At 37.4% G+C, this 15,451-nt stretch overlaps 1 protein-coding gene across 1 annotated transcript in view; it reads right to left on the bottom strand.

Moving 5' to 3' along the window:
* Positions 1–1,894: 1,894 nt before the first annotated feature.
* Positions 1,895–15,451, bottom strand: part of LOC132792027 (mucin-5AC) — a 37,986-nt gene continuing 24,429 nt past the window's right edge. Inside the window, exons 3-7 of the mRNA XM_060801228.1 lie at positions 4,953–5,093; positions 4,763–4,876; positions 3,894–3,977; positions 3,723–3,824; positions 1,895–3,653 (exon numbers count right to left, since the gene is read on the bottom strand). Of these exons, the coding sequence (XP_060657211.1) occupies positions 2,047–3,653; positions 3,723–3,824; positions 3,894–3,977; positions 4,763–4,876; positions 4,953–5,093 (2,048 nt within the window). The 3' untranslated portion in view covers positions 1,895–2,046. The remainder of the gene's footprint in view (positions 3,654–3,722; positions 3,825–3,893; positions 3,978–4,762; positions 4,877–4,952; positions 5,094–15,451) is intronic.

Genomic DNA, 15,451 nt, shown 5'->3' with positions numbered 1-15,451 from the left:
ACATAAGACGCAACTTACTTTTTTTTTTTTCGCTTCTTCATACAATTGTTGTTGTTGTATTCAATTGTACATTACAGTTCAATATATAATTTTTTTGTTAAATGTTGTTGTTGCCTGCGGGTAACCTGAGTTGTTTTTTGTGGTATCTCGCTCTCTCGCTGTTGCCGTTGTTGTGGCAACTTTTGATGTTGCTGCTGTGATGCAACAATTGTCGTTGTCGTTGCTGTTGCTGTTGCCGTTTCTGTTGTCGTGATATTTGTTGTCTACGTTTTGTTCATTTAATTTCTTGGTAATTGCCGCCGCATGCACTTGCATATTTAATGAGAAGTCATGTTATTGTAGGTGCGGCCATTGCGCAATTGTTGCTAGGACAGCTGGCCAGCAGATGTACCCATATCATCCTCACCTTACGGCAACCTCGCTCTTTACAAATGAAACGAGATACAATTTTTTGAGACGCCGAAGTTGAAATACTCTTGGTTAAATGATGTCAACTATTTCAACTTAATAGAAGTCGAGCACACTCGACTGTGAGATACCTGCTACCCATTTTGAGTAAAAGCAAAACAGTGTGATTTTAATTTTAAAATATTCCAATTTAATACTCAAAATACAAAGTACAAAATACTAAAAATATACCAAAGGCTAAATTTGGTATATTGGTCTAGTACTACATTCATAATATACCTAATTGGTATCCAGGCACAAACTTATAATACCCTCCTTTTTTATAATACCCTAAAAATACTCTGACAGCAAGAGAGGCCTTTTAAATCAGTTTAGCATATTCCCCCCTAAAATGGAAGTAAAAATACATTTGAATTTTATTACTATTCATAATGGTTTTTATTATTATTCGTACACATGAAAATGAACTTGATACTAAATTTACGCTAGTTAAAGTAATTTTCATTTTAGATTTTTCACTTTTAAAAATAATTGTGCAAATATTTAATGCTTTACATAGAGCTAAACGTTTGCGCACTTAAATAAATTATAGTTTTCATATGTTTTATTTATAAGTTTCATTTTTTTCTTTTTCGCTCACTTAAACAACTAAAAAATGACTGCACTTTTGACACATTTCCATTAATTAGTTGTGTGCAAATATATAATATAATTTCGCAATTTATTTGTTTAGATTTTTTATGGTAATTGTTTATAAATTATATAATTAAAGTAGTTGCTTTAAATTAAAACTTTCAATACTCAGTCTAAACTTAAAAGCTTTTCAAATCATCGAACAGGACTATATAATTTGCATAAATTAAAAAAACAAACATCACTAGAGCAAAAAATGGATATGTTTGATTATATGCAATAAATTAAATATTAAATAAAATCATAGTTAAATAAAATGTTTAGAATTTCATCTTGTGGGCGCTTGATGTGTGTCTTTATGGGTGTGGCAATGAGAAATGATTTTTTTTTGTGTTTTTCTTTTTTGTTGAAGACTGTTTTGTTTGCTTAAAGTAGTAAAAATGTTTGGTTATTTATATGAGAATAAATAAAAATACAACTAGGCAATTATTTAACACACTTGGTGCAAATACGAGTAGTTGACAAATAAAATAAACATATATATCTGTGTATATCCCTAGATATATAGAATTATTTAGTTATTGCATTTGGGGAGCCCAGCATTTAGTTAAACGGTTTCCTTCGTCTTGTCGTTTTTAATTGTTGCTAATTATTTAGGCATTAGTACTTAACTTAAGTATACATAAATTCAAATTGTAATTCGCATATCGCTTGAGTAATTTTTGTTTTCTTTTCGATTTTCAAACATTTAATTTGCAGTCTATGGGAATGATGAATTTTTTTCTTACTTTGCTTGCGCTACTTAAACTTAAGACTTTTTGCTCACGTTGCTGTTGCTGTTATTTCTTGTTAGTTATTTTTTTTTTTTTTTGCTCAACTCTATTAGTTATTTTTGAAGAGCTGTAATTGCGATTAATTAATTTCTTTAAATTAATTACAGTTCTGCTATGTGTTATAGTTTGTATATACACCAAAAATGATTTGTTGTCTGCTGCCAGCCTCCTCTCAGTATATTCGCTGCAAAAAGAGTCTGTCGGGACGCAGTGCCGCTCCCCCCGCTCCCAGGCTGCTCAGTTCCACGAAGCTCTTCTCAGCACGCGCTGACGACTTGGCAGCAACATCTGGCGAGGATTGCTCCTGACTCTCGTTGAGCTTGAGGCTCTCGGCATCGGCCTTGGGATCCTGGGCAGTGCTCTGCACAGGACCAGCGCCCGAGCCCAGCTCATCAATGTCCTGCACGGGCACATAGCGTGTCCTGGGCGTTGTTGGTTCGCGCAACTCGCCGCTGCCACTTCCACTTCCACTTTCCAGCTCGGCACTGGTCTCGTGCTGGCTGTGATTGCGCCTAATCTTGCCCAGCTCAGCGGAACTATCCTCTGCGCTGTACATCAGCGGCACCTGAGCTTGCAGCTGCTCGCTGGGCGAGGGCAGCGGTTGATACAATTCCATGTCCCCGCTTCCGCTGCCGCTGCCATTGCCGCTGCCATTTGTCTCCAAGGCGATGGGAGCATCGGTGACCAGTTTGCTGCGCTTGTTGTCCCGCTCAAACGGACTCACAATGCTGCGCTGCTCATCCTTGTTGTCCGCCTCCACAATGTCCTCGAGCTCAACGAGCGGAAAGTTCACATCACGCAGACTGAAATCATCCTCGGGCAGCGAGGGATATGCGGGATTCGATTCCACTTGTGGCACATCCTCCTCCTCCATGTGATGCAGCGAATGTGTGGAGCTGGCAACGGGAGTTTCACTGCTGCTCCCTGGCAAACCTTCAGTGCTCAGTTCCAACTCTGCTGTGCTGTTCTCATAGGCATAAGTGGAACTCAAGTCACTCTGAATAGAAGTCGATTCGGTGCTCAGTTGTCGCTCTGTGCTGCTGCTGCTGCCGCTGCCACTTGGTCCCTCTGTGGTGGATATAATGTGATAGATGTTATCACTGCCCGCTGTATCGGGCTCAAGCTCAGCATTGGCAGCACCATTATCCACCAGAGCATCGCGAAATCCGTTCTGTATAAAAGTGGAGCTAAGGCCATAGGAAGCAGCATCTGTTCCCTCTGTGGTGTACTCTCTTTTGATGTTCACTTTACTGGGATCATCAGCATTATAAGCAACCAGCGGCTGTTGCTGTTGCTCTTTGTAGCTAACCGAAGCAATGAGCTTTAAGCTTTCGCTGCTGCTGCTGCTGCTGCTGTTGACTGGAAGTGCTTTTGGGTTTGTGTCTTGGCTAAGCCCAAAACTTGTCGTTGGTGTTGCTGCGGCGTCAATTGCTGGCATTGCTGTTACTGCATTGCTGACACCTGCTGCTCCTGTTGGAGTTGTTGCTGTTGCCTCAGTGGTTGCTGCTGTTGCCGAGCTGCTCTCAACGACACTTGTGGTTGTCGTTGCCAAAGTGCTGCTGCCTACGGCTGCTGTTGGCGCCTCGGTTGTCTGCGTTTTGCGTGTGAATATCGGCTTTGCCTTTTGATTGTCAGTGATGCGTATCTCTGTCGGTTTGGTTATCTCCTTAATCGTAATGTTCCAATTGAAACCAGCTGGCGGTGCCACAGGCGCCACAGGACTTGTGGTTGTCGATGGTGCGCTGCTTGTTTCGCCCAACGATGGATTGTTGTCGAGTACTATAGAACACAGAGTTGATGTTACTAATTAGCTATAATTTCGGGTGTGTGTAAACTCAAGGCACTCACTGGGACAATTGTCGTACTCGGGACAACAGCGTCCTGGCACGTATTTGGGCATGCAATCGTCACGCCGGAAGCAGGTCACAGAGCTGCACACAATCTCGCCACCTGCATAGAGAAAAGTCATAGCGGAAAGTCAGTGAAAGGTTTGCGTTTGAAAAGGATCTTTAAACTCACCTTTGCAATAGCAGACGGTGCAGGGCGTATCCGGATCAACCAATTTATAACCATTCGCATAAGTTTTGCCATCTTTTTCGCAATCTGCAAAGCACACAACAATGAAATGAAACTGGCACTCAAAATGTTAGATTTAAAATGGGGAATGCGCAACTGTGAGATACCTGCTGAGCACTTTTGACAAAACAAAAATATTAACTATGTGTTGTTTAAAGTTTGTACTTAAATTGTGAAATGCGTTTATTGCTTTACATTTTTCTTATGATCGTTGAACTTTTGTATTCTTATTACGTGCTAAAAATTATATTTTTTATATTTTTGAATTTTTTTGCTTTGGAGTTTTCTGATAGATTATGAATTCTCAGCAGCCATTAAGAATATGTTTATTCTAATGTTCAACAAAAATGTCTGTTTGCGTTCTTTCCATTTTTGAGTTTTTCTATTCCAGCCATTAAATATTCGTATAAATATATTTAGACATATGTTCATTAAACATTTTGTTTTACACATTGTGAAATTTGTTCTTTCCACTTTACTAATCTTTTGAGATTTTTCTATTCTATGTTCTAAAAAGTAAAATGCTCTATTTTTGATTCTCTGCACTGTTAGAAGTCTTGAGATAATTCTAAAAAAAAAACTTTAACTGCGTTTAGTTGTAATAAGTATCCTCATTAAGTTTCAACCCTTTAGCTTTTATAATCACTGAGATCGAGGTGTTTGTACAATCAGACGGACGGGCAGGCGGATAAGCAAACATGGCTATAACGCCGCTTCTATGCTTTACCAACCGGGTATTAAAAAAACTGCAGCCGCGGCTATTTGCATAAGCGTTAGACAGAAGAAGAGGGAGAAAGTGTCGGCAAACTTACCGCATTTATAATCGGGACAACAGTGGCCAGTGCGCTGGATGGCTCGGCAGCTTGCCTGCTTCTCGCATTGCACCGACATCTCCGGCACCCAAAGACCGTCGAGCAGGCATTGGCCTATAAACAATTTTGCAAATAGAGCCGGGCATTGTTTGGTTGCATTAAACTGGGAGAGAAAGAGAGATAAACTTACCTTGTAGCTGTTGCTCCAGCACAGATTCAGTGCTGCTGATGCTGCTGCTGCTGCTCGATGTGGAACTGATGCTGCTCGGCGTGACCGCGACCATGACGACTGTGGAGGATGCGCTGTTGTTGTTGATGTCGGTGGTGGGAACTGCAAAAAAGAGGCGCAAGGCGAGACAAAACAGCGAATGTAATGAGAGAGAATCAACAATAGCTTAAAACTAGCAGCAGGCACAACGAGAAGCAACCAACGATCCTTGGCCCCCTTGCTAACATATTTGAATGAATGACATTTTGATAACAGTTTTGTTTGTCTCTCCCTGTTGCTGTTCCTATATGTATATTGTAGCTATTGTTGCCGCTGCTACTACTGCTGGTCAAGGTAAAATGCCAACAAAATACGGCAAAAGTTAAATGAGTTTAGTTTTAGTTTGGCCTTTTTTCCATCTTAGCTCTTATTCTTGTTTTTGTTTTTGTGTTTGCTGCCTCTTCTTGTTTGTTGTCAGTGGGTTTTTGTCAGTTGCACTCAATTGTTGTGATTGCTCTTAAATTTCATTGGATTTTCGCCTTGCAGGCATTTCACTTTTCCCTTTTCAACAAACTGCGCGACATCTCTCTTGCTGTCTTTTTGTCATCCAATGAAAAATGATTAAATATGCGCCAGCATTAATCATACGCACTGTCTGACACGCACTCGCATTTTTTAAACAGCTTCCTTCAGTTTTGTCAACTTTCCATCCACCATCTTCTCCCCCCTCAAAGAAATATTTGTTTTGCTAGCTGCTGCTTCATTAGATTGCTCATTTTCTACACATTGTTACATTGTTTTCATAGTTTGTATTTGTTGCTTTTGTTTTTCCCCTCAGCAACAATCGGGTTTTAGTTTTCTGTTGTGCAAAACAGACCTTTCGGTCAGCTATCTGTTTACTGAGTAGCTAGAAATAGCTGGTGAGACTGTAAATCTAATTTTCTTGATAAATGATTCTGCTTGGCCAGCAGCAAACAGTAACTGGAAATGCGGCAAATTTAACACAAATTTCTCAACCATAAATTAAGGGAAAATGCGTGGGTTTTTCCTTCTCAAATTACTTTAGATTTTGTCAGGTTTTTATTGTTTAATTCTGTTTCGATATTTGATAAATGGAATTGAGTATTTTTGCAACTTTAAGAAATATAAATGATATATTATATTATATTAGCTTCTATAAAAAATAAGTTTTATTCGCCAGTGTCTTATTTATTTCCTTTAAATGTACAATACTGTTTTCCTTTTCATTTGCAGTGTATTAATAATATCAAATCGCATATCCTTAGGCACATTTGGTAAGCGCTCAATGTTCATTATGCTTGCTTGATGGCGCTATGATTAGAAGTATAAACAAGCTCAAATTTCGAAACATTTTCATAATTAATGGCTTACAAATGTAACAGCATTTCACATTTTGTGATTTGTAACAGTGAGAATTGAAATTTGATTATCGAAAGCTCGCAATAATGTGATTTTAATTTGTATTTGCTAAACAACTCTAACTAATCAACTATTTCATATTTATACCCACTACCCATAGGGTAAAAGGGTATTATAACTTTGTGCCTCCAGAAAATGTTTGTAACAGGAGAAGGACTCCATAAAGTATATATATTATTTGTAACTGTCAAAAGTCGAGACGATGTATCCATGTCCGTCTGTCTATCTGTCTGTCAGTATGAATATCTAGATCTTAGAGACTATAAGAGATTGAGAACATGTTATTTTTAAATTGTTGCCATATTTTGAAATAAAAATCTTGTTATTTCTTTTATGACATTTCTTTAACCTTTACCAGGATCTACTAAACTTAATATTTTTTTTGAAATTGAAAATAATGGAATTCCCCCGCACAAAGCACGAAGCGGATAATGCACATAACTGTTCATTTCAGTTAGAAGCCAATTACAGCAGCACTTGAATGGAGCATTCGTTTTATTAGTGAAGCGAAAGTTAAACATTTATGGCTGCATTTATTATTAGCTTCATTCTGAGAGGCAACTGCGTGTATTGATTGGATTAGTTCCACAACAAATTGTTCTAGGAAATTATGTATTATACATAAATTTAATGCTTGAGCTCCTTTCGCAGTTCTGGCCATTATTAGTCAGGTGTATTTCAAGTTTCGTATTCTACCTGAATTCATAGAGAACATAATATATATAAAGAAACGTGTCGCTAAATGTTAAAATGATTTTGTGTCCGGGATTTGGATGCTTTATATTTTTTGTTGTTGTGTTGTCTGTTTGTTATGTAACACGCGAAATTTGAAACGCTGCAATTAGCTGAACAGCTTCCCGTTTTCATTGTAGAACGCAACGCTAATTCCGCGACTTCCCATTGTGTTAGTTCTCTCTTCTATTTTCTGTTGCTGTGCTTTTTTTTTCTTTGCTCGACGACGCGTCGCATTTCAGCAGTGTGTGTGTGTGTGTGTGTGTGTGGGTGACTACTGTCTGTGTCTTGGGGGGTTTGTCTCTATCTGTCTGTCTGTCAGTCAGTCAGTCAGATTTTTGGCTGGCCAACACGTTTTAAATGAGCGAAATTATTATGCGCATTATGTAGAACAGTAGCCCAAGCAATGAGAACAATAACTGAAACAATTTAGAAACTGACGCGACTAGCAGTTGCCCTTGAAATTAGATTATTCCACTTCAAAGTTGAATTTCACGCATTTATTTTATTCAACCTAACCTAACCTTTGTACTGTACTTTATAAGAATTTTAAATGAAGTTATTAATCAATATACCCCATCGGGTATACTTTATCTACAGGGTATTACGTCTACAATGGCGGCACACACAAAAAAAAAATGTGAAAAAATGGTTTGCCACAAGCGTAATTCGAGTCGTGCATGATATTACGTATACGCCACCGCCACCGCAGAGATCTTATTTAAGATTTCGCTGGCTCTTCTTTATGATTCTCGTAAGTCGTACTTAAGATTGTCGCCTTTGTCTCAGGCATCAACTAATTTATTGTTGTTGTTGCGTTTTGTGCTGTTTAAAATTGCATTGGAAATTAGCATTTGATTGTTTGTTTTCCGCAAAAAAAAAAAACAAAAATTTCGTATGCAAATCACTGCGCTGATTCATGCTCATAAATTGCATTGCATTGATTTTTGTGTTGGTCGTTTTTTTTTAATTTGTGTTCTCCAGTACTTTCCTTGGCTGGTTCCGGCTTGTGATAAATGATAAGCGCAAATTTGGCTCGATTGTAATGAGCTAACGGGACAGCAATAAACAGATGGCAAACAAATGAAAATGGCTGCAAAGATAGCGGCTTAAACAGCACTATTAATAATACTTAGAGGCGGCCCATTGATAAATATATGGCAGCAGTTAAAACCAGGCCATAAATGTCGCAACTACAACAAAATAACAAATCATGTGAAGCACCAAACTGACGACGAAGTGAGGTGAGGCAGGGTAGTATTACTTTGAAGAATTTCTGTGCGCTGTCACAATGGTTAAGTCAAGCAGCATGTCCTGCGGTTGTCCTGCGCCTAAGCTCAGCGTGGGAATTGTCTGTCTAAACTGTCTGGGCTGCCCTGCGTTCTGTTTGTGCCTACTTCATGAACTACTCAACTTTGGCTTAAGATGACGATAGGAAGAGAGAGAGATGGGTGAAAGACAACTTGGCTGGCAGGCCATTACTAGATTTTCAGCAAGTGGCTTCGGCCTTCATTCTTTCTTCCCTTTTTGGCAGGGCTTCCCGCAGTGTCAAGGAAAATTTCCTGTCTACCGAGTTGGCCCTCCACTTAAGCAGTTTGCGGTTAGTTAGACCGAGAAGCTGGTTTTGTTTATGAACTGCATTCGAGTCGGTGATGCGAGAAAAGCGACTTGAAAATGAATTTCGTTTGGCTCATAAATTGTAATTGTGATTGCTGCACCGAATGCAGCTGTAATACTTTGAATTTATGTGCTGTGAAACCGACAAAATGCTACTTGAATTAACTTCGACTATTTCTCTCTTCTTCCCACTTGACATATCAATTCTAGCAGCGGCTATTGTGTTTGCTTTAGACAAACGCGTAAGTCAGGCAGCTGAAATGTCACACGAAATTGATGCTTAAATGGCATTCAAAATATAAAGTATAAAATATACAATATATCTATAGAAAGCTAAAAAAACAAAACAATGACAATACACCGAGTCGTCAGACAAATGACAACAAATGAGCGTTTTGAGTGTTGTCTACTTTTCGTTTTATTTGTTTGTCACACTGAAAAATGATAAATGAGCCAAGCATCTCGTTGATTTGGGGAGGGAAGCGGAGCGATAATTGTAGCAGTAGCTGAGCCGGAGGAAAGCTCGTCAGAATAAATGCAAACTCATCGGGCAGCACGAGTAGCAACAACAACAACAAAGTCAAGTGAACAAATTATACGCTTAAAGAGCAGGTGATATTCAAAAGCATTTTAAAGATATACTTTTGAGTGCAGGGCGTGGCAAAGCTGCCCATAGAAATGCCTGTTGTTAGGGGCAATTTGCCTAGACAATAGCACAGACACAGACTGTTCAATTCGTAGCGCAAAGAACATTTGAATTTGCTTATTAGATATATTTTGTATAATTTGGTAATTACCAACGAATTTGAAACAAAAAAACCTTTTTAAATAATTCTGCATTATGCAAAACATTTTGAAATTATGTATATTTTGAACTTATGTCTAATTTGTGTAATCGCTAAGCTGACATTTATTCGGTAGCAGTAGAAAAGTATTTGTTTTGCTAAATTTCGGATTATATAAAATACATAATAATACATGCATGAACTCTACAGAATATTGCATTTTTTAATACAACCTTTAACAGTTGTATAAAGTTTTAAATTTTAACAACAATCCATATCATTCTGATGCAGTTTAATTATAATTGATTGGCAGTATAAGCTCTCAATAATCTTATTTATTTAATGCATTTAAAATAAATCACTTTTACGAATAAGAAAATTATGTTGATTTACTAAAGTTAATTTTTTTGATATTTGATTATGCTGTACAATTTATAGAATTTATTCTCTATACATAAGCCAAATGCCTCTGCAACCAGGGCTTTAGAAATAAGTTAGTGTTAGTCAAACTATAATAGATAAATACATTTGACTTTTTTTCTTTCTCATATTATCAAATGGATAAAAATTGTCAAGAAACATTGTGAATGAATCTACCAATAAAAGAAGTCTAAGATTTTTAGCATGTATAAATTAGAACAGAAGACGCAGACCTTTGAATTTGTTGCACGGTTTTGTTTGTGAGTGTAAATATTCTCCATACATATCTCAAACTCTAACAATCATAGTAGTTTTTAGTTGCAATTTATCTCTTGATTTCTCCCTTTGCCAATTGCCAAATTCCCTTAACTATTACAAATTTAAACGCACAGCTATAACACTCGTAATTTAGTTGCTTACAGGGAGTCAAACATAAAGTGAATACAATGCGACACGCAAAGGTATTTATTGAGCATTGCTTTACATTTCTCAACTGTCAGCGAACTTATCAAATAGTCAAAGGCGCAATGTGTGAAATGTTGCAGAGTTGTTGTAACTCATTGTTGTTGCTTTGCTGTTGCTGTTGTTAGTTGTTGGTTGCTAATTCGAAAGAGCTATAGCCAGATACCCATAGCAAACACAGCAGATACCCATAGCAAACACAGTGTCGATTGCATGCATACACGTATTTGATAGAGATACAGATACAGATACAAATACTTATAGCTATATCTGTAACTGAAACTGTATCTGTATCTGTTGGTTTGATTTTGTATCTGACGCTGTTTGCGTGCCGAGCTAGTTGCTGTTGGTCCGTCTGTCTGTGCTCGCTGTCTCGCTGTATCGCTGTGTATTTACCTGCTCGACATGCTATTTAAATTAATAATGCCGCAGTTTACAATGGCAGCCGACAGCCGGCCTTTTATAGCGACACAGACGGATAGACAGACACACATACACACCGCCGGCGACTGTCATTAGGCGTATTAGCAAGCTAATTTAACAGATGCACATAGATACACATCACAGATAGATAGATATGTGTAGCAGATGATGAACAGTTGATGCGGATTTGAATGGCTGACTAGCTATGTAGATAGATACGAGTAGAGATACCGCAGAGTGCACGTGCCACAGAGATCTGCCACAGACAGCTGCCTAATTGTAGCTATTTGAATAATAATACATACAATATGACAGCGAAAGACAAGTACTTAATGTTTCACAAGTGCATACGACCCATTCAACAAACAAATTATGATTATGATTACATCAAAAGCCAGTTTCATTTTGCCACACACCAAAAATTATTAAACAAACAAGAAAAGCTGGCAGCACATTGCTCATACGCCATGTAAGACAGTAGCATATCATTTCTTCATCGGCAACAAAACTAATAAAAAATTGACAAATTGCATAAGTGCGCACACTGACTGCTGACTGACACTGTAACTGCAACTGTAACTGTAACTGTTACTTGCTACTTTTTAACTGTGACCAGCAGCAGCAGCCCAAGTCTTGATTTGTGGGACTCGGAGTTTATTCAATTTGTTGAGTATCGCTCTTCGGTGTTTCTTTCTGTTGATCGGTGTTAAAGTGTAACACACACACAAAACATTAAACAGATGCCGGAGTTGAACGTGACCACAATATAATTACCCGCAGACGCGAGTCACATGCGCCACTTGTTGAAGAGCTCTCTTCTGAGCCCACTTTACCTGTGCTGGTCTGGTCTGGTCTTTAAAAGCCAATTTACATGCCCGGTTCGCATCGCATCACTTCGTTTTCGGTTTCAGTTTCATTTTCGGTCTGGGTTTACTTTTGGGTTAGGGTATTTGGCTTGGTTTTTAGCCGGCTGGCCCGCTTTTTCGGCTGGCTAGGCCAAGTTACACAAAAACGCTGGCGTTGAAAGTAAAAGTTTTAACACTTTTCATTTTAGAAGTTCGCTCGCTCTCGCTCTAGCACGCACACTCTATCTCTCTCTCTCACTCTCTTGCTGTCGCTTTGTAGTGTTTTGACATTATGTGTGGGTCTATTTGCTTTACGTATTAAGCTCAGAGACGTTAAACAAATTATGAAGCGTCAGCTGTCAAATGAAAGTAAGTTTTTTTTTTGGTCGCCCTTCCCCCTCCTCGCTTCTCCCAACTTTTGGAGTTGCTGTGGATTTGCTTTTGTAATTGTTTTGGACATAAAGAGGCCGTCGTTATGGAGTTATACCATTTATCATGTTACATGTTATTTTGATAAGATTTTTTTTTTATGTGCAGTTATGACATTAATTAGCTACTTTTTTATTTATTTTTTTTTTTTTGCTTTTTCGGGGCTTGGCCTTTGGGCTTGCAATATATGGAGTATGGTATAAGCAAGTGCACGTGTCGTCACAGCACATAAAATTGGGAGTGTACATAAACTTATTCTTGGTTTCAATTGGGAAATTATTTTTGCGAAGATTGTGCATTCTAAATTAAATAACATTGAATTTAAATGATTTATTTAAAGAGGAAACATTTAATATTTGCTTATTAATAGTTTTTGTGTTATGTGCTTCATATATTTTTGCTATTATTAAATGCATTGTCTTGATGAATTAGTTTCTTAATACTTTCATTTAATTAAACTAACTGATAAATGAATTTCGCTTGGTTTCACTTTTCAATTATAGAGAATATTATATTCCATTTCAACAATTTTTATACCCTCTACTCATAGGTAAGAAGGGTATTGCCACAATGTGTCTGCAGGAAATGTATGTAACAGGCGGAAAAAGGCATTTTCGACCTTTTAAAGTAAATTTTTTCTTTATCTGCGTCAATAGTCGACATGATATAGCCATGGCCGTTTGTCTGTCCGTCTGTCCGAATGAACCCACAATTCTTAGAGACTTTAAGAGATATACATAGATGTAAGAAGTACTTTTTAATTTTTTTTCCATGCCCATTTTCGCTCCTACAAATCGATTAGAATCAAATAACAAACATAATTTTAAAGCTAGAGTCTCAAGTTTTGGTAAGGGAATAATAACTTTATTCCTGACATAAATTTTCGAAGTTGTATAAAAATACTTTTACTGGTCTTACTTATTCCGGTGTCTCAGTAGCTTCAGCTGACAATCTGGTATATTTTTCACTATTTGGTATATTTTAAATATCAATATACTTTTATTCAAAAGGATTACCGGGTATTTCACAGCCGAGCACATTCGACTGCTTACTAATATTAAATTCATTGCCTTGATAAAATAGTTTTGAATTAATTAATTTAATTTATTAATAATTGCATGTTGCTTGTTTTCATGTTTCAGTTTCAGAGAATATTCTATTTCATTTCATGTATTTTTCTAAATGCCTTTAAATTGAGTTTTGCGTGTGCAGAAATTTAAATGCACCATTTATGCTTTGTATCTAAAATTAAGCATGACTGCCTTTAATAATAAACTGCTAGCTTAGTCAAGTCTAGTTTCTGCTTCATAAATAAAATCTCTTAGCATTTTTGTTAGCTAAAGCAACTACAATGCAAAGCTAAGCTGGGCAAATTGTTGACTCATTTAGAGTCAAAAGTTAGACTCGCTTTGGTTTATAAAGCATGGAAATAAATATGTGGGAGAATGTGTGTATGAGAGGAATGTGTTTGTGTGCTTTTAGCACTCTAAGAGTATTATGCTGGTACATTGAGAAACATGTCGAAAGGATCCGAAACGTACACAAACATATGTACTCACACTCAAAACACTCATACGACTAGTATACCAACGAATAGTATGAGCATACCTAACGTGCTGTGGCACAGAGAGGAAGGTGGCACCCATTTCTAAAACTACCTATCATAATACGTGCTCCATATGCGCCAATAAGCATAATAATGCCCATCCACTCTTCTCCCAGACTCGGCCAACAAACAAAGTAGAACAAAATCCGTACGCAAAAACAACAACAAGGAGTTTATAGACAGCCTGGAATTGTTTGCACAAAATAACAAATCTGAAAACTTACAAGAGACACTTTGGCCAAAGTTGGCCCAGACTCGTGTTGGTGTTGTGCGATGTCCTGTCGAGACGAGAAGCAAAATTGTGTGTGAAAAACGGAAAATGAGTCCCCAAGGAAATTGCCGAAAAATTATGAACTTCGATGATGAGCTGAACTCTGAACTCTCGCTTATTGTGGCCATGGCCAAGCAAAGTCAAACGCATGTTGCTGGTAATTGCCCATTTTTGGCAATTGTTTGGTTGGCTTAAAGCGACTTTAACTGCTCATAAGCATGCCCCACTGAACCGAATCACTGTCCTGCCCATTTTGCCTCTTCTACTTGTGGCTGTCTCTCTGCCTAGATATGACTTTGATGGGGTTGCCAGTTAGTGTAATTGTTGGCCTGTTCCTGTTGGTTCTGTTGTGGCTTCTGTTTGCTTTCCTTTGCATTGGCAATTGGGCAACTGTTGCTGTTTTCCCTGGCATAGCAAACACACACACACATCCACTCGCTATGTTGGAAAGTTGAGTGCAGTGCCGAGCCTAACTGAAGGTAGCTTCGATTAATGATTGAAACGCGCCACAGGCGAAAAAGATGCAACCTACTATGCAGCTGCAGCTAAAGTGTCAGTTTCTTAAAGTTTATATTGGGTAATTTCTAAAGCAATGTTGTGGCTGACTTTCGCTTTAAAATAGTCTTATTAAAAAAGTTTGAGTTTTATTTGAGAATTTCTTGGCTCTTCTCAAACACTTTTATTGAATGATTATTAAATTAATAAAAAAGTCCATTTAACATGATTTTTATATTAGTTTTTCAATTTATTGGGCAAAATTTAAACCACATTTTTCCCAAATTTACTTTGCACTTTAAAATATTCTTGATTCATTATTCAACTTATTGAATATATTCATTGTTTTTATTATTTTAAGTTTTAGTTTAGAAAATAGAATAATGATTTCATTCCATTAAAAAAATTTGAAGGTTTATTATATAAATCTTTTCTATATATTTAAAATCTTTCTTTTTAAGCACCTTAATTTTTGCATGTCAAACTTAAAGACTAAAAAATATTGAATTTATTTTTTGAAACAACTTAAGATAGCGTTGTCCTAAAAACCTCAAAGCCTGAACAAATTCGTGACACGTTTCCTAAACTATTGTTACGCGTAATCTTATAAATATAATTCTTGTTCCTGTCAAACTTTATGTGGAAACGTGACTTTCTGCTCTCCATGTGCAGTCTGCAGAGTAATAACAACTTTAAATTATAAAGAGCAAAAATCACAAGAACAAAATAAAAAACCAAAAACAAATATTTAGAAAGCTGGCAAAGCAAAACCCTATTCTAATCCCAATTGTGTGAAAATGTAGAAATAGTCAGGCTAGGCGTTTCGGGGAGGGTGAAGCAGAAATTAAGCCAGGTAAATACGCTGATAATGTGAGTAGATTTAACTTTTGCCATTTGCCAGGAAGAGGAGAAGTAGAATGGGATAAAGTTTGCCGGTACATAAAATCGGCGGGTAG

Source organism: Drosophila nasuta, chromosome 2L (assembly GCF_023558535.2).
Source record: "Drosophila nasuta strain 15112-1781.00 chromosome 2L, ASM2355853v1, whole genome shotgun sequence".
NCBI lineage: Eukaryota > Metazoa > Arthropoda > Insecta > Diptera > Drosophilidae > Drosophila > Drosophila nasuta.
The sequence above is the reverse complement of the archived record's forward strand: the minus strand, read 5'-3'. Positions and strand labels throughout refer to the sequence as shown.